We start from the raw sequence: 25,888 nt of genomic DNA, 5'->3' as shown, positions 1-25,888 counted from the left end.
ATGAATGATTTTAGCTGTACTTCGATATTAAAGTTTTTACATTTTTCTGCCATAGTTTGTATACGTCTGTTGTTACATTAACTTCAGAGACTGCTTTTTATTGACATTGTAAGTGAGGCTTTTTTGAGGCATAATTTACAGACTTTCTAGGGCTCAGTTACCCCCAGTTAGAGTGGCATCCTTAGCACGTGGCTGTCAACAGCATAGGCGGTCGCCTGCTTCCTGACTGCAAATGCTTCCTGACTGCATTTGCTAGCTTTGCTCCGGCACAACACCTAGGTGCCTTAATGGCACCCCTTTCACTCTCCCTCCAAGCAGTGGAGGAACCAGAGGGCCTGAAGGCCTACCCCAGCCCCACCCCAGCTCGGGAAGTCAGCCGCCCTACTCCGCCCCCGGCAGTCAGGGAAGTCCTTCGTTCCGCACCTCGCAGGGTGGAAACCTCCTACAGTTCGCGCCCAAATACCGGAAGTCAGTCGCCCCGTCCCCGGAAGTCCGGAAGCCACTCCCTGGTCGTCCCCAACCCCGGAAGTCGGCAACTCCCGCTCCCTAAATCCGGAAGTCAGCCACCCCGCCCGGCCCCCGGCAGTCCAGAAATTACCCCCAATCCGTCCCCCTAACGTCGGAAGTCAGCGACGCCCGCTCACTAGAGTCCGGAAGTCAGCCGCCCCGCCTCCGGCAGTTCTGAAGTCAGCCGCTCCGCCCTCCGCCCCGGAAACCACCCACAGCCCGCCCCCAAGCCCGGAAGTGGGTACCCCAGCTCCCGGCAGTCCGGAAGTCGGTGCCGCCCCGCCCCTGGCAGTCCGGAAGTCAGTCGCCCCAACCCCGACCCCGGAAGTCGGCGGCTGGTTGTCCGCCGCGAGGTCCCGGCCCTGCGCTCGCGCCCGCCGGGTCGTGCGCTCGGTAGGGTCGGGGGTCGGGCCACCGTCGAGGGCTGCGGGCGGGCTGCAGGTGGCGCGGGCTGGCCACGCCTGGGTTCCAGGGCGTCCTGGAGCTGCGGGAAGCGGGCCGAGCGCGCAGGGCCTGGCTGTGGGGGTCGGGGGCAGCCCAGTGGTGGTCCAAGATCTAGGACCTGGGTGTGTCGCTTGAATGCACCCTTTACTGTCAGATGCTTGATTTGACTTTCCTGGAGTTTCTGCAAAGCTACTCACCAGCTGGGTCCCTCGAGTAGTGCTTTGCGGGGGCTGCGGTCTTCGGGGCAGTTAGGGCGCTCGGCGCAGCATTTACTCAGCAGATGCTTGTGCTCGTCCTGACCCTCCGTTGCATAGCCTGTTGTCCCAGCGGCCGGAGGGGATCGTAGAGTGGCTTTCTCGGCCAACGCCAGGGCGTACTCAAGCTACCGCGAGCCTTCACTTCCCTTTCTTGGTGGAGGCCGGCACAGGGAAATGAGGGCGAGCTGGTGGGTTCTGCTGCGGTGTCAGAAGCTTGAATGCACACTGCGGAGGGCTAACGGTTTCCAAGTTGGACGGGGGCAGGTGGCGGTCAGGTGCCTGTTGACGCTTTGCGAGTCTGAGCAGGGCAGGTAGCCCCAGTCCAGTCGGTGTAACTGGGCAGAGAAGGGCCTTGAAAAAGAAAGGGTCTCTGGGGGCTGCAGAAATGGCCGTGGGCACAAGCTGACTGGTTCCACCGGTGCCCAGGCTTCCTTCCTGGGGAGGAGCTGGGCGCTTGTGTGCAGACAGTGGCGGGAGGACTCCATTTGTCTGTCTGCCCGTCCGCAGCCCGTCTCCTGTTGACAGTGGTGCCCTCGCGGTCCAGGGATGTACATGCAGGTGGAGTCACGCACCAGCTCCTGCCTCCATCTGAAGAGGGCGCCAGGCATCAGGTCCTGGTCTCTGCTTGTTGGTAAGAATTTCCATGTTTTCCCTCAAGTTAAAAATCTACCTTTAAAAAAAGATGAAAATGAAACTAAATTGTTCTTCTTTTGTTCCGTTACCCCCAAGTATAGCAACTGTTTTGTTGCTTTGTATCTTCCCAGCCTTTACTCTCTGTGCATGCCTTTGCAGAGAATTCCCACAGCCCCCTTTTCACCACTTAGCTTCTCCTACTGTGTGTGTTCTTCTGAGGTCTTGCCGTAACCCTTTTACTTGCTTTCGTACACCTGCTTGCAGGTGTATGTTGCAGGCTCACGTGATGGGCCACAGTTCATTCCTGTTTTCTCTCCGTCCCTGGCGCCGTCTTTCCGAGGGTCCTGCACCCGACTGTGCTGTGTTGGTGGGATCCAAGGAGTGAGGGCTGGAATGGCTGCGCCATCAGCAGTGGTCTCCGGTTCATCTTTCCCGTCACCCTGCATGTGGCCTCTTGCCTGTTCTGCCTCATGTGCCATATAGTGAACTTTATATATGTCTTGTGTTCGTTCCACACCACATGCTGTTGGCAGGTTTCTCTGTCTGGTTCCCACTCAGCCCTGGAAACTTGAGTAGAGAAGCGTGTCCAGGGAACACTGTGAATGGCATTTGCCATGTTTCCGAGTGTACTCCCTGGATGTTTCCCCCACTTAAAAACAAATTTTTTTTTTAAATTTAAATTGTAGTTACTTAACATACAGTGTGTTTCCCCCACTTGTGAGCCTGGTGGTCTTCTGTCCCCCTGCTCCCCACCTGCAGCCATCCCTGGCCCCCGAAAGGCCTGCTTGTCTGGGCCTGGGGCTCCTGGGAGGAGGGGGCTCTGGGCTGGTGGTGGCCCAATACTGAGGCACCTGCTTTCTTTTCTCTTTGCAGGAATCTTGTCTATTGGCCTGGCTGCCGCCTACTACAGTGGAGGTGAGGTGCTTCATCTGTTCACCCCCTGCCCCGCAAAGTAACTTCCTCTGCCGTTTGGGAAATAGAGCAAAGAAACAAAACCCTTCATTCGTGACCCACTGAGGCATAGCCTTTGGAATTGGCGCCCCTGCCTCTGTAGCCCCAGCTCTGTGCACTGGTGTGGTTTTCCTAGTATGCCTGTGCCATGAAGCCTGTGCCTTCCCCTTATATCTGGAGCATTTTCCTGTGTCATGAAATATTCTGCGAAAAGGTGCTCTCTTGTGCCAGCCTGATGTTCCGGTGCAGGCTGAGCCATACTCGCAGCCCCCCTGTAAGTTCCTGCCCCTCCATTGTCACAGGCTATGCCAGCCGAACTCCTCTGTCTCCAGTAGACACTGGAGGGGGAGCTGAGGGCACCCAGAGCTGGCTGGCCGTCCTGGGCCAGGGTTCCTTGCAGGCACGGGCAGCCAGCCAGCCAGCCAGCCCCAGACACCACTCCTGCCCAGTGTCCACTGGGGCGGGGCCCCTCATGGCCTTTCCCCTTCACCTGGCTGCGTCCTGTGTTTGCTCCTCAGATAGTCTGGGCTGGAAACTCTTCTACGTTACTGGCTGCCTGTTCGTGGCCGTGCAGAACCTGGAGGACTGGGAGGTAAGGTCAGCACAGGCAAGGGCGCTCAGGTGTTTCTGCTCCGGGCTTCCCCACATGGGCATCACAGCAGACGGAGAGGCTCTGAGGCCTGAACTTTTAGCTTAGTGGTTTCTGGTTAGTGGCATTCAGCTCCTGGGCAGGGAAACCTCCTGAAGCTGTTTTTCTCCTAGAAGCTCTTCGTGACTGTTTGCACCGAAATTCTTTACTCTTGAGTGTTGCCATAGCACAGAATAGAATGATGGGCTCCCTCGGTGGCTAATGTCTGTCTCCCTTGGTGGCCAACAACCTCCCCTGTGCCTTTGTCCCCTTCATGAGGAACCACATGACCCAGCGTTGCTCTCTGACCTTCGAGCTTTGACCTCCATGCTTTTGTTTGACAACCTCAGCTGCTGTGCTTACTTCTCTTTTGCTTGCAGAGAGCACCTGCTTTGATGCCCCTCTTTCTCTCTACACACCATGGTCCCGTGCTCCCAACAGACAGGAGCACGAGAGCATCTGGCTGCAGGTGTTTGGCTCTGGCAGAGCACTTGGCCGTCAGGGTTGGGTTTCAGCTGGGTGTCTTCCTGAGCGTCTGCTCTGGCGACTCCGGGCCTCCTCTCTGGAAATTTTGTGTGTGGCTGGCTTGCAGAGAGGCCAGCAGCCAGGTGATCACCTTCTGGCCGGTTTTCCAGGAGGCTGTCTTCAACAAGGGCACCGGGAAGGTTGTGCTGAAGACGTTCAGCTTGTATAAGAAGCTGCTGACTCTTTTCCGAGCTGGTCACGACCAAGGTGAGGCACAGAGAGTGCACAGGACCTGGGGTGTGGCGGGAGGCCGGCTGCCCCAGGCTGGATGGAGGGTGGTGAGTGGAAAACAGAGACCAGGCCTAAGGCCTGGAAGTGGGGTGGGTCCAAGCTGGCCATTCAGTGACTTGGGGTTTTGCCCTGCCTGGTGGACACAGGGTGTCCCCAGACATTGCCGGGTAGCCCCTAGCTCAGTGGCCAGCCATCAGGGACCAGGAAGGCATTTTTCAGCAGTTGGGGGAAGATGAAGCAGAAAGATGGGCAAAATAGAGCTCAGCTCCTCCCTGATGCGCTTGAGGGCACGGGTAGAGTTTTCAAGGGGCCGGCAGGAGTGCTAGATGCCCAGACAATGCTAGTGGCCCAACCTTGCGCTGTGGTCACTGACCAGTGATGAGGGTCTCTGTACGGTAGCCTTGAAGTGGCTGTGCCCAGCACACAGGCAGGAGGGGCAGGCGGGAGGTAGGCAGAATGCAGACACTGACCAGCTCCCCCGCAGTGGTGGTCCTACTGAATGACATCCGGGACGTGAACGTGGAGGAGGAGAAGGTCCGCTATTTCGGGAAGGGCTACGTGGTGGTGCTGCGGCTTGTGACGGGCTTTTCCCACCCGCTCACCCAGAGTGCCATCATGGGTCACCGCAGGTAAGCCGTGGGCAGGGGACTCGTTTGGCCAGGGCTGGCTGCCTGTGCCCCTCACCCCCATCAGGTGGCCCTCACAGTGGACTGCCCAGCACGGCAGGGCACAGGGAGGGGACTTGGGGACACATGGACTGTCCCTGCCACTAGGGGAATGTTGGAAGTCCCCACAGGGACAGAAGGGTCTCCTTGAGGACAGAGGTCTGGGGTCAAGTGAGGGTCGGGGCCAGAAGGCACCACGTCCTGGAAGTGGGCGGTCCGGCAGGAGGTAGGTGTGGTCTTCCTGGCCAGCACCTCTGCCAGGGTAACTTGCCCCTCCTGTTGTTGCCCGGCCCAGTGACGTGGAAGCCATTGCCAAGCTTATTGCAACCTTCCTGGAACTGCACCGCCTTGAGAGCCCCGTGGAGCTGTCTCAGAGCAGTGACAGTGAGGCTGATGGTCCAGGGAGCCAGAGCTGACGCCCGCAGAGCCCCTGGCCTTGGTTCTGGTGGCACCCTCGTGGGCCTCCTGGGCCACCAGCAAGTCTTCCTCCAGCGCCTGGCTGTGTCCCTGGCAGCCCCGGGGTGGGACCCTCAGCCATTCCTGCTGCTTGCTTCTGTCCTCTGAGGACGCCACAGGCTGGACTTCCTCTGCGGGCTTTGAGGTGTCCGGGGAGGGCATGAGCCTCAGATCTGCCTCTTCCTGGCATCGGACGGCTCCAGCCTGGGCAGCGTGGGGACCGGGTCTCTGGGATGGGAAGGATGCCCAGGCTCCCCAGGGTGGGGAGGAAGGTTTGCCAGCACTGGCTCCCCCTGAGCTGTTCAACCCCCCGGTGCAGCAGGTGAGCACAGGGCCAGCAGCTGGGTCAGGCTCTGAGGATGCCCATGCTGGCGTGTTGTCCCCAGGAATCCCAGTGCTCCCTACACACAACCTCCCTTCCCCGGCTGGATGTCCTCATTGGTTAGAGAGGTCCTTCCTTGCCCAGGGTCTGCAGGGCCCAGGGCAGATGGCGAGGGTCCTGTCTGGCTGTGTGCACTGTGGCCACGCCTGAGACCTCCCCAGCCCACAGACAGCAGTCTCTGCCCGGGATCACAGCTGGGCTGTCACAGGGCAGAGAAGGCCTCAGCCTAGGCGAAGCCTGCTGGTCAAGAGGAGGCTCTCCTGGCTTCACGGTAGGCCTAAGCCAGGGCATCTCCCTTAAGGATCAGGTCCTAGCTTCTTGAACCCAGGCAAGAGGTGGGCTGGGCCCACAGCTGCCCCTCAGTGGGGCCCAGGGCCGCAGGGCGGCGAGGGCACCTCTCAGCAGGCCCTCAGGAGGCTGTGTCTAGGAATGGTCAGGACACAGAGCACTGCAGTGTCCCCAGGCCCTGGGTGAGTGAGGACAGTAGTTTCTAGGAAGCGAGAGAAAAAGACGCTCCCTCTTCTCCATGGTGGCCGCCAACTAGCCCTGATCTGAGGACACGGTCATTTATACAAGCCAAAGTTAGGTTTTTAAGTGGTTAAGTCAAAGCCTTTTTCTAAAATAAAGTATGAAACGTCATAATGGGTTTGTGGTGTGTTCATCCCAGACGAGAGATGCTCTGTACTCTGGAGGCGGCTCCCCCCCACCCCCAACTTTGCTGGGCCCCCGGGGTGAGGCGGGTCCTGGACCCCTGTGCAGGCCTGACTGCAGCCAGCCAGATCCTTGGCAGTTCTAGCTTCCACTCCCTTTATTTCAAAAGAGCTGAAGCTCCCACGCAGACTAGCAAGTAGGCCCGGCACATCATGCCTTCCATCGGCCTTTCCATCGACGGCGGTCCGCGCCGCGGGTGCTGCCTGTGGCCGGCAGTCCCAGGCGCCTGGCAGAGACCTAGGGGGGCCCCAGGGGATGGCTCAGGTTCGGCCCCTCCCCTCAGGGGTCCTGACCCGAGTGTGGGCTGGGGCTGGGGCCGGGGCCGGCGCCGGCCGCCTCCCTGAGGTCCTGCACCAAAGCCTGCAGCCGCTGCAAGCCGGGCCGCGCGTTCTCCTCCAGCCACTCCTCCACGGCGTCCGGGTAGAAGACACGATGCAGGGCGGCCTCCAGCTCCTGCACCAAGGTGCTCCACCTGGCCAGGAGGCTGAGGACCAGTGCCCGTGGTGAGCCCGCCTGCCGGGCACCCCTGGGTGACAGCTCACAGCCTGTGCGCTACGCTCACATTCCGAACAACCCTACAGGTCGGTATGGTTCTGTGCCTCAGTTTGCCCATCCATGAAACATGGCTATTAGTGCTCACCTCACAGTGTTGTTGGGGATAAATGAGTGACTATTGTGTTTTCACATCTAAAACTGGAATGCTCTTTACATCTAGCTGGCAGGGTTTTTCTTTATGTGTGAACCTGACAGCATCTGATGGCATCTAACCCTGCATGGACACTGAGTTGGCCTTGGCTCAGAGCTGTGAGCCAGGAGAGCCCGGGGGCAGGGGGGCTGGCTGGCTGGCTGGCTGGCTGGGACTCTGTCCCCACGGTGCTGGGGGGGGGGGGGGGGGGGGGCATGCGGCAGCAGCAAGGCCAGGACAGGTCTCCAGCAGGTCTGGCTCCATGATGAGCCCTGGGCCCTCACCTTCTCAGGTGGGAATGGCCTAGCCTCTGACACTGAAGGCACAGCAGTCAGCAAAGCTGACTCACCTAGGAATTCGTGGCTGCGATACCTACAGAGTTTGTCTTAGTTCAAAGCCAGTAGCCACAGAAAGCTGTCATCAGGCGGCAGAGGACGCGCAGCCCTGGGGGTGGGCACCGCGGGGAGGGGGCGGCTACCTGAGCGCCTGGGGCTGGATGTGCTGGACCATGACCGGGTGGATGAGCTTCCGCCCGCGGTGATAGGGGCTGAACCAGCCGGTCACGTACCTGCAGGCAGTCCGCACAGGCAGACCCGCTGCAGCTGACGTGTCTGCCCCACGGTGGTTTTAAGATCATACTTGTAAAAAACTTAGGAGTCTGGGAGGCATTTTAAACAGTTGCTTGCCCCCGGAAGTCTGTCTGTGACCACCCTCACCCTGTCCCGGGGGGAGTGCGGGGTGGGGCTCAGCCCCTGCCTGCTCACCTGTCCCTCTCCAGGAGCGTGTCCACAGAGCTGCGCAGGTGGAGGCCGACGTGCGTGACGAGGGCCAGGATGTCGCTGCCGGGGAAGGAGCCGGCCCCCTCGCTGCACGGAGAGCCACCGTGCTGAGACGGGTCCACAGAGTGCGAGGGCAGAGGCAGGGCTGGGGGTGGGCAGGTTACCTCATAAGATCAGTTATTTCTAGGCTTGAGATCCCAAGAAAGTTCTCCACTCTTGCTTTAACGTCTTCGGTAAAGCCTCCTGCAACCAACCACAGATGGAGGTGGTTGGAGGGGCCTCCGGAGGGGAGCGAGGCAGGGGCCCTGTGCCACGGTGCTGGCCTGGTGGTGAGCAAAGTGGCCAAGGAGGCCAGCATGCAGGTGCCAGCCCCAAGGAGACCTCGGGGACAGATGGGCCCGTGGCTTCTTATTAAACACATGAAAACGGGCTCATTATGCTAAGAACAAGAAAACAGAGAATCAAGAGCAGCGACACCCCTCGGGAGACCGCCGGCTGTGCCTCCGGCGCCCCCACGGTGTCCCGGGTGCACGCGGCACCCGGCAAGTGTGGTTTCTCACATGAGCCGTCCCGAGCAACTGGAAAGAACCAGAGAGGCCTGCAGGCACCACTGTGGGCCGGGCTCCACGTCAGTGTGGGTGGACACATGCCACTGGTGCAGGAGGGTGCCAGCTGGGAGGGCAGGAGGCCTGTGTCCGCGGAGGGTGGAGGGCTCCACAGCAGCAGTGCCCTCCATGGAGCAGGGAAGCTGAAGCCAGCGCCCAGCATGAACGGGGTGTCCGCTGGGGTGTCCCTGTGCCTTCCTCCTAGCGGTTCACAACCACCACTTCAGAAGCCATCGAATAGAGTGGAGGGCGGGCGTCTGTGCTTTTCCTGCTGCAGGCAGCCTGCACGCAGTCTGGGAGCCGGGCCTGCTCCCCCCAGGGCCTCCCACGCCTCTCTGCACCAGCACCACGTGCGCCAAGCAGTCCTGTGGTTCAGGTGCACATGGTTCTGTGCCACCTGCGAGTCCCCGTCTCTGCCAAAGTGGCAAGTGCCGGGGCCAGCCTGGGCATTCAGTGGATTTACATAGCAAGGGCCCTTTTCTGCACCTCACCCATGGTGAATTTCCTTCACGGGCTCTCTGGGGGCAGCAGGGTGGGGGGGGTGGCTGAGCCCCCCTCTGCTGGTGTGAAAGACCAGAGTCCGGCCCCAAGGAGATACAGTCGGCGGCATCAGGCACTCCCGCCACCCGGGAGGAGCAGGAGACCGTACCGTGTAGGAGCGACTGCAGACAGACGGCCAGGGACGGGATTCCCACGGGCAGCAACTCGCACAGCACGGAGAAGTGATCGTACCTAAGTGCAGGGGAGAGGGGCGCTCAGCTCCTGCTTGCACACGAGACGGAGCTGGCTGCTGCCTCTGGAAACATCCCACCCAGAAGGCCCTGCCTGGGGGCCCGCAGCTGCCTCCGCCTCTGCCCTCCCGGGCGCAGCAATGGACCAGGCCTTGGTCCGGAGGAGGGGTTCACGTGCCGCTCCGCTTTTCAAATGGTGTGAAATCCCCAAGGAGCCAAAATCTGTCCCCATGCCCGCCATACGTGAGACGAGTCACGTGTGGCCCCCTGGAGGCGGGGCTGCCGAAGTGGCCCTCTGCAGAGTCTGGGGGCTGGCTGGCCGTGGGGTGTGAGGCGCCCAGGCGCCTCCCCTCTGACTGAGGCCCAGAATGGATGGGCCACGGAGGGGTGGTCGTCCCGGGCAGCAGCGCTGCGTCGACCCTCCGAGCAGGTCGGCCCGGGAGCTTCCCCGGGGCCTGTGTGGCCTTACCTCTGCCAGCCGGTCAGGACGATGCCCTGCAGCATGTCTGCGGGCCCGCTGGCCGCCACCTGCAGCCACTGCACATTGTTTCTGAGGTGGTGCTCGATAGGGGTCAGGGCCTGGCTCGCCCCTGTGGCCCCCTTGAAGGCACTGGCGGCCCACAGCCGGAGAAAACCGCACCTGCGGTACTTTTCCATGAGGAGAGCTGAGTGAGAAAGTGTGCGGTGTGACCGGCCCGGGGCCCGAGGGGCCGTGGCCGCAGAGCCCAGACACTGAGAAGCCAGGAGGAGCCCACAACCGGGCGGGCTTAAATCTCAGTGAGAGAAGAGACTCGTGGAAAATACCACAGAGGACAGGCTATCCCGGTGTGACCCGCGACGGGACGTGTGCCAGGGGGCTCCCGGGGCTTCCGTGGGAGGGGCCTGAGTGGAAGGTGAGGCGGTTAGCAGGATTCTGATGAACCTCAAGCCCCTGGGCCGCCAGGGCTCCAGGGTCTCAGAGGCCGTGGCCAGGTCACTGACCTTTGCTGTGGATGTCCAGGTCAGCCCTGTAGTCCCAGAGCACGGGCTCCACCAGCTGTGGCACCCCTGATGCTGGGGGCAGAGAGAGGCTGTGAGCTGAGGCCCGTCTGGACACATCCTGGCTGCCCACAGGCCTTGCATTACAACAGAGCACAGGCTGTCTTGTTTAGGGGGCGTGAGTTTTTTTTTTTTTTTTTAACATTTATTATTGAGAAACAGAGAGAGATAGAGCATGAGCTCTATGGGAGGGGCTGAGAGAGAGGGAGACACAAAATCTGAAGCGGGCTCCAGGCTCCGAGCTGTCAGCACAGAGCCCGACGCGGGGCTCGAACTCACAGACCGTGAGATCATGACCTGAGCCGAAGTCAGAAGCTTAACTGACTGAGCCACCCAGGCGCCCCAGCGGGCTGTGGATTTTGAGAACAGACTCGAAACAGTTGAGTTCTTGACAGTAAATGTTGCAACCATGAAGCCAGCCAACTTTGGAAATGACCAGACTCTGGGAGTTCTGTAAAAAGCGAACCCCCAGTCTCGGGGTCCCAGAGCTTCCTACGAGGGGGAAAGGCTCTGTCTGTGTGTGACGGTGGGGGCGCTAGGACTAGTGCCGTAGGAACACATTACTACTTGGATTTAATTCTAATTAGTCCTAGTGAGAACCCTAGTGGCCACACCTGGGGAGGGCTGCTGCCACGGACACACCCCAGTCCTGCAGAAGTGGGGGCAGTGGCTAGGCTCTAGGCCGAGGCTGTGACTGGACCATGGGGTACGTCTCTGTCTCATCCCAGAGCCTCAGCCACGACCCCTGCAGGGCTGGCCACAGGGTTGTGTGAGGCTGAGGCGGTTAGAGGCACCAGACACTCAAGGCCCAGTGGGACCCTTTTGCCCCCATCCCCCATTAGGGCCCCATGGCTACTCTCCATTCAGACTCATCACTTTGTACGCCTACAAGACTCTAAAATGCCTTCTGGAGGAATGGCCCTTTTGTGTGAGAAAATCTAGAAAGTGGCTCTAAGGGGGTTGCCTGGAGAGAGCACTTCGGCGCAGGGGTCCTAGAGTGCTCCTCCCTCCCCAGACCAGGGTCTGGGAGCCGCTGGCCTCCTTACTCCCTACTCCTGGCACCAGAAGCCTGGGGGATGGGCCTGCCAACCTGAGAGCTGGTCCTCGGGGATGGCCCGCAGCATGTCGTCCCACACCAGTGGCGTCGTGGCGGGGTGCCGGGCCAGCACGTGGCAGGCCACCGCCTTCATGTGGGACAGACACAGTCTTGCTTTGGTGTTATGCTCCTGTCGCAGCCACCGTCTCGAGGCCTCACCCTCTCCAAGATAATAGACCTGGAAGGAAACACAGGCCCGCCTCCGGATCGCCCGGCCTCACTGCAGACACACTTGGGAGAGAGACCGCGCTCATGCCATGGCTGATGGATCTCAGTGGCAGCTGCCTGTGGGGAGGAGCTGGTGAGGGGGGCCCTCCTGCTACACCGAGACCTAACTCCCACTCGAGATTTCCTCTGAACATTCACAGCAGCCTGAAGGCGAGCTAACCTGAGTGTCTGCCAGCCAACGAGTACATAGAGCACATGGGGGCTGGCTCTGCCCCTGCCGGGGGCGAGGACAGCACGGCTGTCTCGGGCCACAGGCCATCCCTCGTCCAGCTCCATGGCTCTGCCCGCATGAGGTCACGGGTCAGCTGGGAGGGATGACCTGGCTTTATCCTTCGTCCTTTGGTACGTTGACTACTTTTGTACGTAAGAGAATAACCCACAAAGTGGGACCAGGAGCAGGGGCTGTGGCAGGAGGGACGCCCGGTGGGTGAGGCTCAGGCAGAAGAACCGTCAAAGGACCCACCTCGTCGCAGCCGACGTGGAGCCACCGGGCGCCCGGGTGCAGCTCCATGACCTGGCTGATCATGGCTCCCACCAGAGCCAGGGACTCCGCCTCATGGGGGTTCAGGGTGTTAGGGAAGAGCGCCACTTCTCGGAGGTGAGCGAGAGCCTCGTGCTTCAGCACAAACTGCGGAGAGATGACAGGAGGTGACAGGAGGTGACAGACGCTGCAGCCACCCTGCGGAGTCACAGGCAGGGCCTGCTCCAGGTCCCCAAGAGGGCGCTGGCGGGTCGGGCTGAGCCTCTCTTTCCTCCCGGTCTGCCCGGGCTGGGAGAAGAACACGAGAACCAGGCTGCACGGGCTGTTCAGTACGGTACAGACGTCAGCACGTCCTCCCCTGAACACGTGCAGAACGGAACACTGGTCAAGACAGCCATTTCAGGGCTCTGGACGTGAACCAAAGGTGAACACCACACCTGAAGCCTGCTAGCACTGTGGTAAGAACAGAGAGTCTGCGGCCCCCCCCCACCGCCCGGCGGTGGCTGAGCGCAGACCCCCTGGGGCCACCATCTGTGAAGGCGGCAAAGTCGCCAGAACTCTGCGGTCCTCATGGTGTGTGTGTGGCGGGGGGGGGGGGGGGGGCGGCTACCACCAGCCAGAAATGTGATGGGTGACCGTGGAAACGAGAGCCGCGCACACACGGCTGAGGCAGGGGACTGGGTGAAGTCCCAGAGCCCCCAGTGCCTGCAGCACAGGGTGGGTCCTGACGGCTCAAGCACACGGCTGCCCGGGCCCTGGCTGACCACCAACCATAAAGACAGAGGGGTGGCCCCTAGGAGGCCAGGGCAAAAATACAAATTAGAATAAAACACTATGGGGTGCCTGGGTGGCTCAGCTGATTAAGTATCTGACTTCAGCTCAGGTCATGACCTCACAGTTCATGGGTTCTAGCCCTGCGTCAGGCTCTGTGCTGAGAGCTCAGCCTGGACCCTGCTTCAGGTTCTGTGTCTCCCTCTCTCTCTGCCCCTCCCCCACTTGTACTCTGTCTCTCAGTCTCTCAAAAATAAATAAACTGTTAAAAAATTTTTTTAAATAATGTATAGGGGCACCTGGGTGGCTTAGTCAGTTAAGCGTCCAGCTTCAGCTCAAGTCATGATCTCATGGTTTGTGAGTTCAAGCCCCATGTTGGGCTCTGTGCTGACAGCTCAGAGCCTGGAGCCTACTTCAAATTTTGTGTCTCCCTCTCTTTGCTCCTCCCCCTTTCATGTTCTGTCTCTGTCTCTCAAAAATAAATAAGCGTTAACGCGCGCGCGCGCACACACACACACACACACACACACAAACACACACAAACAGAGGCATCAGTAGCCACACACAGCTGGGGACACAGGCCTGCAGATTAAATCCAGGCAATTCCAACCACTTGCAGGGGAAAAAGTCAGATTCTCTATAACATATTATCCGAAATGTCCAATTTTCAACCAAAAAATCATGAGATACGCAAATAAACAGGAAAGTGGAACCCAGACTCAGGGAAAAAGCCAATTGATAGAAACTAACACTGATGTGGGCCCAAATGTCAGATTTATCAATTACTTCAAAGAAACCATTATGAAAATGTTCCCAGAATTAAACTATAATAATGAAAAATGAAAATCCATTTCGTGGGCTCCACAGAAGATTTGAAACATCAGAAGAAACAGTGATTGGGGTGACAGACCAATAGAGTCTCCTCAGGCTCAACAACACAGAGAAAAGGTGGGGAGAACAAAGAGACTCAGAAGCTCATGCGGTGACATTAGGTGCCCTAACGCACATGCGAAGGGAGCCCTGGCCAAGAGGAGAGAATGGACACAGAAACACTTGAGGACGTGGCCCAAAACTTCACAAAAGTGATGAAAATAATCTACAGTTCCAAGAAGCTCGACGAGCCCCAAGCAGGATAAATGCACAGAAACCCAGACCTAGAAGTCCTACTAACCAAACCACTACAGCAAGGCAAACGTACACAGGAAGTCCTGAAAGCATCAGGAAAAGAAAAAACTTTGGGAAATAATAACATAAGGAAAGGCTGACAGAGCCCGTTCACGGATTGGAGAAGTCAGCAGAGTAGAGGTAGTTTCTCCCCAAGTTGACTTACAGACTTGATACAATTTCAATCAAAATCCCAGCAAGGTTTCTTAAAGACATACAGATAAACTTAGTCTAAAATATATATGGAGAAGCATGAGGCGCCTGGGTGGCTCAGTTAGTTGAGCGTCCGACTCTTGGTTTTGGCTCAGGTCGCGATCTCACGGTTGGTGGGATCAAGCCCCGCGCTGGGCTCTGAGGACAGCCGTGTGGAGCCTGCTTGGGATTCTCTTTCTGCCCCCTTCCCCATGCTCTTTCTCTCTCAAAATAAATAAATGTACATTAAAAAATATATATGGTTCAGAAATGGGCCACAAATAATGTCGACTGGTTTTTGACAAAGATACAAAGGCAATTCCAAATTTCAAATTCCAAAGAAAGGATAATCTTCCAATCAGTGGTGCTGGCATGACCAGCCATCTTGAGGGGTCATAGGCTATGTGCAAAACACAATAAACCCCACCCTACACCTCAGGCCTTACACAAGAATTAAGTCAACACAGACCATAACAGCAAGTGGGAAGTGTGCAAATGTAGAACTTTAGAAGGAAACAGGAAAAATCTTCATGATCTGGTGACTGGCAGAGAAATGACACCAAAAGTACGACCCATCAGAGCAAAGCTGAGAAACTGGACTCATCAAAATTAGAGACTTTTGTTCTTTGAGATACACTAAGACGATGATGACAAAGTACAGATTGGGGGCAAATACTTGCAAATCACACATCTAACAGACTTGTATCCAGAATGTCCAGAGAACGTTAAAAACTGAACAGTTCAGAAGACAAAATGTGCAAATACTCATACAGCTATGTCACAAAGTGGGTATTCTGGGGCGCCTGGGTGGCTCATTCGGTTGGGCGGCCGACTACGGCTCAGGTCATGATCTCGCGGTCTGTGAGTTTGAGCCCCTCATCGAGCTCTGTGCTGACAGCTCAGAGCCTGGAGCCTGCTTCGGATTCCGTTCTCCCTCTCTCTCTTCCCCTGCCCTGCTTGCACTCTGTCTCTCCGTCTCAAAAATAAATAAATATTAAAAAAAATTTTTTTTAAACCCAAAAAACAAAAGGGGTGTCCTCATGGTACGTAAACACAGGTAAAGGACCTCCTCCAGAAGGAACCAACCTGAGGACACCTTAACTTTGGATTTGTGGTCTCCAGCACAGAGAGAGCACACTTCCGTAGTCTCAAGTCGCCTGGTTGAAACACTTTACTGCAGTGGCCCCCGGAAACAAATGCACCCTGAGAGCCCCGCAAGGGCCCCCTCAAGGGGCAGGATTGGGGGGCCAGGCTGTGCTCTGGAACGACAGAGAACGGGGCAGAGGGCACCGCTAGGGGGGCCTTCCAGCAGGTCAGGCGGTAGTTCGCACAAGGGTGGAGACAGGGATAGCAGGTGCCAACTCAAGAGCCTGAGGAGCAAAGGCACACGATGGCCCGAACTGCAGGGGTGGGAGGGGTGCCGAACAGGGCAGCGGAGACTGGGTCTGGGGGTCACGGAGCACGGGGAGGGGAGGCAGGAGTGGGCACCGCATTGTCTAGGGAGAGGGTGAGGTGAGGAGGGAGGGTTTCGAGAGAAGCTGTGGGGACCGCCACATCCAGCGGCAGCTACAGGATAGCACGCTGCTGGCAGAAGTGGCGTCACAGCCAGAAGTGGGGGGCTGGAACAGTGTGGGGTTTGGGAGGGAGCAGCTGGGGCCACGTAAAGCCCGAGACTCAAGTTAAAGGGACGAGAACCCGTGGCTGCATTTAGTGACTCGGAGGACGGGGTGGGGTTGGGGGGCTGTGGAGATGCTCTGTGGCCCCTGGTGGTGGGAAGTGCGGAGCGCAGAGAGCGCATCACGGAGCTGCGACAGGAAGGTTAGAGGCCAGAGGCCTGGGCGGTGTGGGGGGCTGGGGGGTGGGGGCGGGGGCGGTCCCGGTGCTCAGCTCGAGAAGGGAAGGAAGGGCTGCCCGTGGGTCTAGCAGGTGTATCTGTTAGAGGGAAAAACGGAACCTGCAGCCACTAAGCGTTTAATTTGCTTTTCATTTTTGATGCAGACGTGAAAAATGTTTCCGAAGATCACACAAGAGCTTGGGGAAATATTTTCAGTATTGAATGATGAATACAAGTTAAAAAGTAAAACAACTCAGCCCCCAGGGCTCCATGGGAATCATGCATCCCCCACTGGCTCTTTCCCACCATTCCTTGGACAAAGTCGCTCTGATCTAGAGTCCTGTGCTCTCCTGTCATTTGCAGGGCAGGGGCTTGCAAGAAAGAGCTGCTCCCTGCCTGTGTACCCCTGAGCCCCACACCTGGGTATCAGGAACCTTTGTTCCTCCCACTTACCTCCATGTGTCCAAATGTCTGTACCAATGGAATGACCTCTAGCTCATTCAGTGCAGCCAGATGCAGGATCTCTTTGATTTCAGGGGGGCTAGAGAGACAAACATCGATCACCCAGAGAGGTTCACACCACCTCCATTCACACAAGAGCTCCCATTCACACCTCCCGTTCACACGAGAGCTCCAGTTCGCACCACCTCCTGTTCACACCCCAGCCCATGTTCACACACACACACTCATGCTCCTGTTCACGTTCCCTCTCCCTTGTCAGACTCCAGGGGGACTCTCCTTGGGAAACTGGTATGGTCGCCATTGGTCACTATTCCAAAAAGTACAAAAGATATGCCTAAGGTTTCAGAGAGGGCTCTCTAGAATTTTGGAAAATGATGCTGTTATGTTCTCAAATAACAGTTTGCTTTTTACTTGCTATTCTTACCCAAACTATAAGAAGCAAGTCATTTTACAAGAAATTAGAAATCATATCCTAGGGCAGGAATGGTAGATGGGCAGAAGGACAAATCTGTCTGCCTGTTTTCACACGCCCCATGACCTAAAAATGGTCTCTGTAGTTTAAAATGGTTGAGAAAAATCAAAAGAGGAATAATATTCTATGACATGTAAAAATTATATGAAATTCGAATTTCAGTACCCACAAACAGCTTTATTGGAACACAGCCATGCTCACTCATTTACATTATCACCCATGACTGCCTGTGCTCCACAGATGGTTGTAACAGAGGCCAGGTGGGCTGCACAGCCTAAAATCCTGACTGTCTGGCCCTTTACAGAAAAGCCGGTGACCCCTTTAATAGAGGAAAGAGTAAAGAGCTTCAAGGTTGCGGTGGCGGGACTCAGCCCCGTGGGGGTTAGCTTCCGTCCGTGAGCACGCCTGAGGGCAGGAATGCTCCAGGTGGTGAGGACAGCACGCAGGAGGGCTAGTTGCCCACTGCGTTACCAGTTGTCGTTCATGAACTTATCTCAAAGAAAATGATTTCCAGTTTCTGTATGTGTTTGAACCATTTCTTAAGTTAATCAGTTCTCTGAATGTACTGATTTTAAATAGACCTTTTTCAAGCTTCACAGATACCCCAGCACTTTTTCCACTTGAAAAAACACACTAAACAAACAAAAGGTGCTCACTGTTTGAAGAAAAACAGAATAGTGTGAAAAGACACCTCACTGCAATGTTAACACTCTGAGCATGCGCATGGGGCATGGACATTTTGGGGAGTTCTGACATAGAGCCAAACCTCCCTCCAGAACGGTGGGGTGCTTCAGAGCCTACCAGTGGGAGGTTTGCTTTTTCTGACCTTGTGAACACAGAGCATTAGAACTTTTTAAAAAGTTTCGCCAACTGGATAGCCAAAATGGTGTTTGACTTGTTTTAATTTACTTTATTACTATCGTATGCTTATCGGACATTTTAATTTCTTTTGGGGGATCTGCCCGTTAATATCCTTTGCTCATTTTCCTTTTGGGTTATTTGTTATTGATTTACATGGACACCGTAACTCTAGGGGCGCCTGGGTGGCTCAGTGGGTTGAACACCCAACTTTAGCTCGGGTCATAATCTCATGGTTTGTGAGTTCGAGCTCCACATTGGGCTGTCTTCTGGCAGCACAGAGCCTGCTTTCAGATCCTGTCTCCCTCCCGCTCAAAAATAAACATTAAAAAAATAATAAAATGGACACCATAACTCTAAAGCCCAGCAAGGTACACCCACAAGCACTGTATCTACTTTTACTTTCCTTTAATCTTTGTTTTCCTGATGAGGGTCCCAACCATGGCCTTAAAGAGCAGCATCCCCTTCCCCACCCCCCCGCCTTCCCCAATCCTCCACCCTCCCCCTAAACGTTTCCAAATTCTCTTCAGTGAGTGTGTTTTATTTTCGTGACTAAGACAGGCGTTTAAAAGCCAGACGTGGGCTGCCCCACCACTGCCAAACCCTCGCCTGCCCTGCCCACACCTCCGGGTGGCCCCAAGCAGCCGCTTTCTCCGTGGCTGGGGTACCTGTATGCGTGCTTGGCCCTCAGCAGCCTCAGGTGGCCCTCGTAGGGAAACATGTCTTCATACTCGAGGAGCAGCCCATTGGCGCCCAGGGCGTGGAACAGAGGAAAGACCTGGGGGAACAGGGATGCTGTGAGGATGCGACTACCTGAAGGAAGGTGACAGCTGTACCCCGTGCGGTCTGCCTTCTTGCCCGAGGGCATGGTTGTGGTTGAGATTCGCATTTTTCCCGGAAACGTTTAACCAGAATACATACTTTGCGTTACACCAAATCGAACTCTCTACCACATCAAGTCTTCACTTGACACAGGGTGGGTCTGCACCTGGGGAGCAGAGGCGCAGCTCAGCCTGTGGATGGCGAGGGGCTGAGGGCGTGGCAGGAAATGTTCCCACCTCCTCCTCCGCCTTTATTTCAAAGGGTACGACTTCCTATTCTCAAGGATTTTCAGGGCTAGTTCGTGTCTGCCATACACAGAACTGAGATTTCCTTGTGGTCTGATGTCAAGGCCAGGGTGGAAAAGAACACATCTTGGGCACTGCTGGAGGGGCCTCCTGCAGGTATCTGAAATGGCAGCCCCTCCCTGGATGATGGTCGTTGCGGGTTCCACAAGATTTTAACGCTCCTGTTGCTGTATCTGTCAAGCTTTCTCTCTCCACAAGTGTGGGGACGTTCTGGCGCAAGCTGGATGGAAGGAGCAAAGGAGCCTGGGGCTAAAACTTAGCTGTAGAAAGTTCATAATCGGTAGTAGACTGCAAATTACAAAGAGAGGTAGACACATTGTGGAAAGGAAAGAGCTCACGCAGGTCAGGCATGTGGATAACGCGACACAATGGTCTCGGTATCTTCCATTTTCCTCGGCATTCTTCCCTCCGGTTTCCTTCTTAGCCTGTCGTGGCCATCTGACCGCCACAGCCGTTTGGCACTTCGACCGTTGGGGTTGGTGGTGATCCTCTGTGTTGTGGGTGGTGGGGAGGCTGTGGGGCCGGGCGGCCTGGCTGTCCCCAGCACACACTCCGTCCGGCACTGGACCCAGCTGGGGAGAAGGTCTTCACTGTGAAACCGCACAAGCATGCACACACGTGACAGACTAGGCCCCTGTGTCCTGCTGTCAAGACTCAAAATCGTTTTACCTAATTTCCACTTTGCTGACTAGAATGTTTCTAAGCAAATCCCGGACAACACAATTGTTCACCTATAAATAATTCAACACATATCCCTGACGAAGACTTTTCACACAAGCACAACTATAGCAACTATCCCACCTAACCAAACCACTCTTTAAAATCATCCACGTTCCAATTTTCCCATGTCTAGAATCTTTTCACATGCAGCTTAAGCCCAGTCCAGACGACACCCACACTGCACTGTTTTAACAGATTTTCTAAGGTTCTCGGATTTTTAACGGTACCCTTTTTTTAATTTGAAGTTTATTTGTTGAGGAAATCGAGTCCCTTGTTTCGCACTGTTTCCCAAATTTTGGATTTGATGGATGGTATTCTTAAGACGTCCTTTCGTGGGTTTCCTGTTCTCGTGTGTGCTGGCGGTTAGACATGAAGGTGAGATTAGATCCAGGTTTCATTCTTTTGGCAAGAGTACTTCATAGATGCTTCTAGAAATCACAAGTCTGGCTGCTCCACTGGAGTGATGTCAGGCTGATCAGTGGGTTCAGGGGCATCAGCCAGACCCGTGCCTTGAACTTCTGCCCAATGGTTTCAACTACCACTGACATTACCTAGGGCACCCTGAACAGGAACTGTGAGGTGGTGACTTTCCAATGACGTCATTCCTCATGTCTGTTGGCTGGAATGCTTCCTTAGGGCAGAATTTTCTCTCAGCAATTATTGGGTTACTCCAGTCCTGCCACTGCTGCCGCTGGTGGTTCGTCAGTAAATTCTCTTGGATGTTTACAATAGCTGGTCTGTAGCTTTTGTACCATGAAGACCGTTTTGGTTGGATACAAAATCCTTGATTCATGTTTCATTTTCTTGAGTACCTTAAATATGTTCTTTCCTTGTCTTCTGTCATAAAATGTTGCTGTCAAATATCTGATGCCAGCCTAATTTTCCTTCCCTCATATAGAACTTGGGCCTTTTTCCTGTGTGCCCAAAGGAGTTGTTCATTTTCATTTTCTTTAATCTGACACCTTTACCAAAGGGTGCCTTAGTGTCTGTTATCCTAGGTACACAGTATGCCCTTTCCACATGCAGACCCAAGTATTCTTTAATTTCACAAAAGCGTTTTTGAATTGTAGTTTCTGAGCATTTGTCCTAGAGCACTGCTTTGGTTCCCTGCTCTGAGGACTGTTGAGCATGGCTGAGACACAGCGTCTTCCTCATCAAGAGGTGGGGTCTACCCCCAGCCTTGAATCTGGGCTGACATGGACTTGCTTGACCAAGAATCACGCAAGGCCCAGGACGGCTTGCAACTGTGGAGCCTAAATGCTGCCCTGTGACTGCCGTGCAGACAGGAGGCTGGCCTACCCTCTGTGAGGCCAGGCACCCACGTGGAGCAGAACTGAGGGGCCCAGCGGACAGCCAGCACTAACTGCTGGACATGTAAGGCCATCTGGGACCGTCTGGCATTCCTAGTCGTCAGGGGACTGCAAACACAGGAGGGAACGGGGGCAGACTGGCAGAGCCACCCACCAGACCAAAGAAACACACGGAAGGAATTGCTGTCTGAAGCCTCTAATTTTGGGGTGGTCGACCCCCCAGCAGCAGGTCACTGAGGCAGTGGCTCCAGCAGCAGGGGAGCTGGACCTTCTTTGCTTATCTTCTGTATTTATCAATTTGTTACAACGCTTTTTATCTCTTCATGTGTGACATCTTCTTCTTCGTTATTTACTTCCCAAGAGTATGCTTTCCATGGTGTCTGCTCACTTCTGTCCTTCTAGTTTAGTCTCTTTGTTTCCTTTTTTGTCATAATTCATTCCTGAGCCTGGTAAGCAGTTGCTCTGTACCCTTCTGTCTGGCTATTACTTGCTGGGCTTCTCTACTTCTGAATACACTGTTTGCTCATAGCTCCTATCATTTTCTTAGTATCTTTTATCTTATTTTGAAATATTACATACAGCTTCATCTGCTTTGCGGTCGCATCTTCCTGGTGCACCTTTGTCATTATGGTGTTCCTGAGATCATGATTCTCTTTTTTCTTACAATGCCTGTGTATGATATTTAACCACAATCCTTTTCTGCTACTCATGTTTTTTATTTAAAAAGTTAAAAAAAATTTTTTTTTACATTTATACTATGTATTTTTTTTTAATTTTCTTTATTTTTTAAAATTTACATCTAAATTAGTTAGCATATAGTGCCACAATGATTTCAGGAGTAGATTCCTTAATGCCTCTTACCCATTTAGCCCATCCCCCCTCCCACAACCCCTCCAGTAACCCTCAGTTTGTTCTCCATATTTATGAGTCTCTCGTGTTTTGTTCCCCCGTTTTTATATTATTTTTGTTTCCCTTTTTTTTTTTTTAATTTTAGAGAGAGAGCACAAGCAAGGGATAGGGGCAGAGGGAGAGAGAGAGAGAGAGAGAGAGAGAGAACGAACCTGAAGCAGGCTACACATTCAGTGCAGAGCCTGACGCAGGGCTTGATCCCACAACCTTGGGATCATGACCTGAGGTGAAATCAATAGTTGGATGCTGAGCTGACTGAGCCGCTCAGGCGCCCCACTACTGCTCAGGTTTGGTTTTTTTTTAATTTTTTTTTTTTTTAACATTTATTCATCTTTGAGAGACAGAGAGACAGAGCACGAGCGGGGAAGGGGCAGAGAAAGGGGGACACTGAATCTGAAGCAGGCTCCAGGCTCTTAGCTATCAGCACAGAGCCTGACGCGGGGCTCGAACTCACAAACTGCGAGATCATAACCTGAGCCAAAGTCGGACATTCAACTGACTGAGCCACCCAGGCGCCCTCCCTTTTTAAAAAAAAAATTTTTTTTTCCACTACTGCTCAGGTTTAAATGAGATGTGTTTTCTTGTATTTTTAAGAATAGGTTCTTTTTTTTCTTTTTTTTTCTTTTTTTTTTTTTTAAGTTTATTTTGAGAGAGAACGTGAGCAGGGAAGGGGCAGAGAGAGGGAGAGAATCCCAAGCAGGCTCCATGCCACCAGCACGGAGCCTGATGCAGGGCTCGAACTCACGAACTGCGAGATCACAACCTGAGCCAAAACCAAGATGCTTAACCATCTGAGCCCTCCAGGTGCCCCTAAGAACAGGTTCTTGTGTTTGGAATGGAGATGGGCCGGTCCAGGGCTCCCTCTCTGTGGTTACAAGAAGAATCAGGAGTTACAGACACCATGCAGCCACTTCCACAGCACTTGGCCTCTGCATCCCTTCTCTTGGCACTGGAACCTTTCCTCTGCTCCACTTTCAATGTTCTGGCCCGGCTCACTGTGGATTCTCTTCCCAACGCTGCTGTCTTTAACGTGGGGCTGTCTTTCTAGAAGTTTCTGGAAGGTATTTCTGAGAGCCTTGGGCCTCTGCAACATCTTCTTCTGAGTCTTTCTGCACTCACTCTCCAATTGCAGCCAGTGAAACCTCTCCTCAGTTCTTCTCTCACGGAGGACCTGTACTTGCAGGGCAATTTTCTGGCGTCTCTGGTCTTGGCCCTGTCAGAATTCCTTCCTCTGTCCTCCATCACTGCCTGCCTGGTGACTAATCTCACATGGGTGTTACCCTGTTTTGAGGTCTGGCTATACCACTTGGGGTTCACGGGGACACCCTCACACCTACTTTTGTTGAAGAGGGTATTCGTTTTCTAGGGCTGCTGTATCAAATCACCACAAACTAGGTGGCTTAATGCAATGAGGATTTAATCTCTCTGAGTTCTACGAGCCAGAAATAAAAAATCAAAGTGTGGGCAGGGTGGTGCTCCAGGGAGGAACCCTTCCTTGCCTCTTCCAGCTCCTAGTGTCTCTGGCAGTCCTGGTGTTCCTTGGCTTATAGATGCATCCCTCCAATCTCTGCCTCCGTCTTCACAGGGTGCCCCACGTCTACGTTTCCCTCTTCTTGTAAGAACGTCACTCATTGGATTAGTACTACTCTACTCCTGCAAGGCCTCATCTTATGTCGCTTATAACTGCAAAGACCCTATTTTCAAATGAGGTCACACTCACAGGTACAAGTGGTTAGGATGTGAACATATCTTTTCTGGGGACACAATTCAGCCCACAGCAAAGACGCTGTGGGTTTCTTTTGTTGTTCCCCCTGCCCCCTTTTGCTACCCTAGTTGCTCAGTTTTACAAAGGGATTTGGGGGAAACTCAAAAGCTGTGCTGCTGCCAACATCATGCCCCAGCCTGGAACCCCGTGGTTGTGCTCTAAATACACATTTCTACAGAATACTGTTTACCACTTTGGAGACCAAAGCCAAGGCAAGGGAGACTGACTAGAGGGAAAGGGGCTCTTACCTCAGAGAGGTAGGAGACCTTTGGTGGAGCTCCTTTAAGGTCCAGATGAACTAATCGCATCTTAAATGGTGAAGAACCTGACATTTCACTATTTGTCATGAAGTCATATGACAAAATCTCTGGTCTGGGCACTTCTTCCTAGTGGAGAAATTCAAAGTTAGAAGCGGCAGAGGCTCCTTCTTGCCCCTTGGCCTCACACTTTGTGTTTCTGTTCTGACACGCCCAGGTGTGCTTTGTCCACTAGGAGGAAACTCATTTTACCAACGTGAAAATGAATCAAGAAATCTACCTCATGTTCAGATAAAGGGACCTCTGCCACTTAATCGTGATCTGCCCTAACACAGAACAGCACTTGTTTCCTTACGAGAAGGCTGTAATAACACAAGTGGCCGCAAAATAATTTTGTTTGAAAGACTGTCTTGAGCTATATGTACCACGCGGGGAGAACAGGTAGGTGTAAACATTTTTCAGGCCCTGCAGTATGACGTTTCTGTGGAAAATTGACCTTCAATTTTATTTTACTTTGAAGAGCATTAAAAATCATTTACATTCTAGCGCCCAAGTGAACTTGGTTACGGAGGAAGAAACTGTAAAAATTAAGTCTAGCTCAGAGAAAACTGTCTAGGATTTAAAATAGGCCATGGATAATTTGAAAAATAAGTGAGCCACAAGAATATTAGAGCTGACTAGTTTACGTTAAAGTACAGGAAAGATCTAGAGGGTAATGAAGTAGTTGGGAAAGACTGAAATCTTCCCCCCAGTGAACATAGAAGCACAGAGGATGAGATGCAAAAAGCGAAAGAAAATCTTTACATGGTGGTCATTTTTACAGTCCACTAATTCAAACTACCCATTCTGTGAAAGGATTCACAAACCCCTAACCTTAAGAAACCTATTATAAAGCAGGCAGGATGAAATTGATGCAACAGAAACCGGTTTGGTTTTTTTTTTTTTTTTAAGAAATTATATTCAAAACAATCGCAATGACAAAAAAGTTACCAGCTGCCGGGTAGATGAGTTTTGTGAACAAGCATTCTGAGATCCGCTTTTAAAGTTGAATTATTTAAAATCGGACAGACCAATTCCATTCTCCAGGGAACAGACTTAAAAGAAACACTTCCAGGCTGAGGGGTGTGCACTGGTGGTGTGCACATCCCCTCCGGTTCAGAGACAAGCCCTGCTCCCGCCCCTGCAAGCCGAGGTAAGCGAGCACCGACGTCTCACCTGAAACTCACACGGTGGCTTAACAACGCGAAATCTCCGCAAAATCTGAAGGAAAAGAAACAGAAGTCAGTGTTTCATCTCTGAAGAGTGTGCTACTCTCTTTGCTCCGGCTCCCTCCTGCACGAAGTCTACAGAAACGAGACTATCCCGAAAACCGGGGCAGGAGGTCACTGGCCAGCCTCTCCGCTGGGTGTGCACCCGACGCTTGATGGCACCCCGAATGGCACCCGAGCTGCACTCCGCTGCCCAGTTTCGGGAGTGTGGGCAGGCCTTTCAGACCAGCAAGTGTGTGAACATTTTCCTTCCGGGTGCTCGCCTTCTCCAGACTCCGTCCTCGCGCATGAACCTCTCTGGTAGCTGCGCTCCTTCGGAACCAGGCTGCTGGCGGGGCTGGTTGAGCGGTGCCTTCTCACCCACCGGACGAGGTCCTGTGCGGAAACGGAAAGCTGCACAGCAGCTGGGCCCTCGCGAGGTACGCGTGCGCGGAGCACCAGCCGGGCCCAGCACCCCAGGCGTGGCGCGGACCCCAGGGAAGGAAACGGAGACCCCGGGAGGAGGGCTTGGAGACCTCTAGAAGGGCCCGGAGAGCCCGGCAGGAGGGCGCGCACGCGGACGAGGACGCACTTCTGACTGCAGGGTCTGAGGCTCAGCGGGCTCCGAGGACGGAGAGGCGGGCGGGGGGCGCGCGGGTGGGCGGGGTGTCCGGCGAGGTGCGCGCCCAGGTCCGCGGCGCCCCGCCCTGCTCGGCGTTCGGCCTCCGATTGCTCGGGCCTGGCCGCCAGGCTCGGGGTCGACGGCC

General features: G+C 54.6%; 2 protein-coding genes across 4 annotated transcripts; one reads left to right on the top strand and one right to left on the bottom strand.

Moving 5' to 3' along the window:
• Positions 1-788: 788 nt before the first annotated feature.
• On the top strand, positions 789-6,317 carry CYBC1 (cytochrome b-245 chaperone 1). Of its 2 annotated transcripts, none has more exons than XM_040456742.1 (7): positions 789-900; positions 1,716-1,839; positions 2,715-2,756; positions 3,311-3,384; positions 4,056-4,152; positions 4,661-4,805; positions 5,137-6,317. In XM_040456742.1, the coding sequence occupies exons 2-7, from the start codon at positions 1,755-1,757 to the stop codon at positions 5,255-5,257; spliced, it is 564 nt and encodes a 187-aa protein (XP_040312676.1). In that variant the 5' UTR covers positions 789-900; positions 1,716-1,754; the 3' UTR covers positions 5,258-6,317. The 2 variants fall into 2 exon arrangements, with proteins under 2 accessions (XP_040312676.1, XP_040312677.1); XM_040456743.1 differs by lacking the exon at positions 789-900 and adding an exon at positions 1,091-1,396.
• Positions 6,318-6,465: 148 nt separating this feature from the next.
• HEXD (hexosaminidase D) lies at positions 6,466-25,816 on the bottom strand. 2 transcript variants are annotated; one of them, XM_040456737.1, is made up of 15 exons: positions 25,658-25,816; positions 25,406-25,517; positions 25,090-25,134; positions 23,866-24,003; positions 18,455-18,564; positions 16,448-16,535; positions 12,016-12,180; positions 11,319-11,502; positions 10,172-10,243; positions 9,660-9,855; positions 9,109-9,191; positions 8,019-8,097; positions 7,840-7,941; positions 7,554-7,643; positions 6,466-6,874 (listed from the first exon to the last, which is right to left on the bottom strand). In XM_040456737.1, exons 4-15 carry the CDS (start codon positions 23,962-23,964, stop codon positions 6,670-6,672), a joined length of 1,473 nt encoding a protein of 490 aa, XP_040312671.1. In that variant the 5' UTR covers positions 23,965-24,003; positions 25,090-25,134; positions 25,406-25,517; positions 25,658-25,816; the 3' UTR covers positions 6,466-6,669. The 2 variants fall into 2 exon arrangements, with proteins under 2 accessions (XP_040312671.1, XP_040312672.1); XM_040456738.1 differs by lacking the exon at positions 7,554-7,643.
• Positions 25,817-25,888: the final 72 nt, after the last annotated feature.

The sequence above is a fragment of the Herpailurus yagouaroundi genome, unplaced genomic scaffold (genome assembly GCF_014898765.1).
Source record: "Herpailurus yagouaroundi ecotype Mexico unplaced genomic scaffold, PumYag 217, whole genome shotgun sequence".
In the NCBI taxonomy this organism is placed as follows: domain Eukaryota; kingdom Metazoa; phylum Chordata; class Mammalia; order Carnivora; family Felidae; genus Herpailurus; species Herpailurus yagouaroundi.
This window is presented reverse-complemented; position numbering and strand designations above follow the sequence as displayed.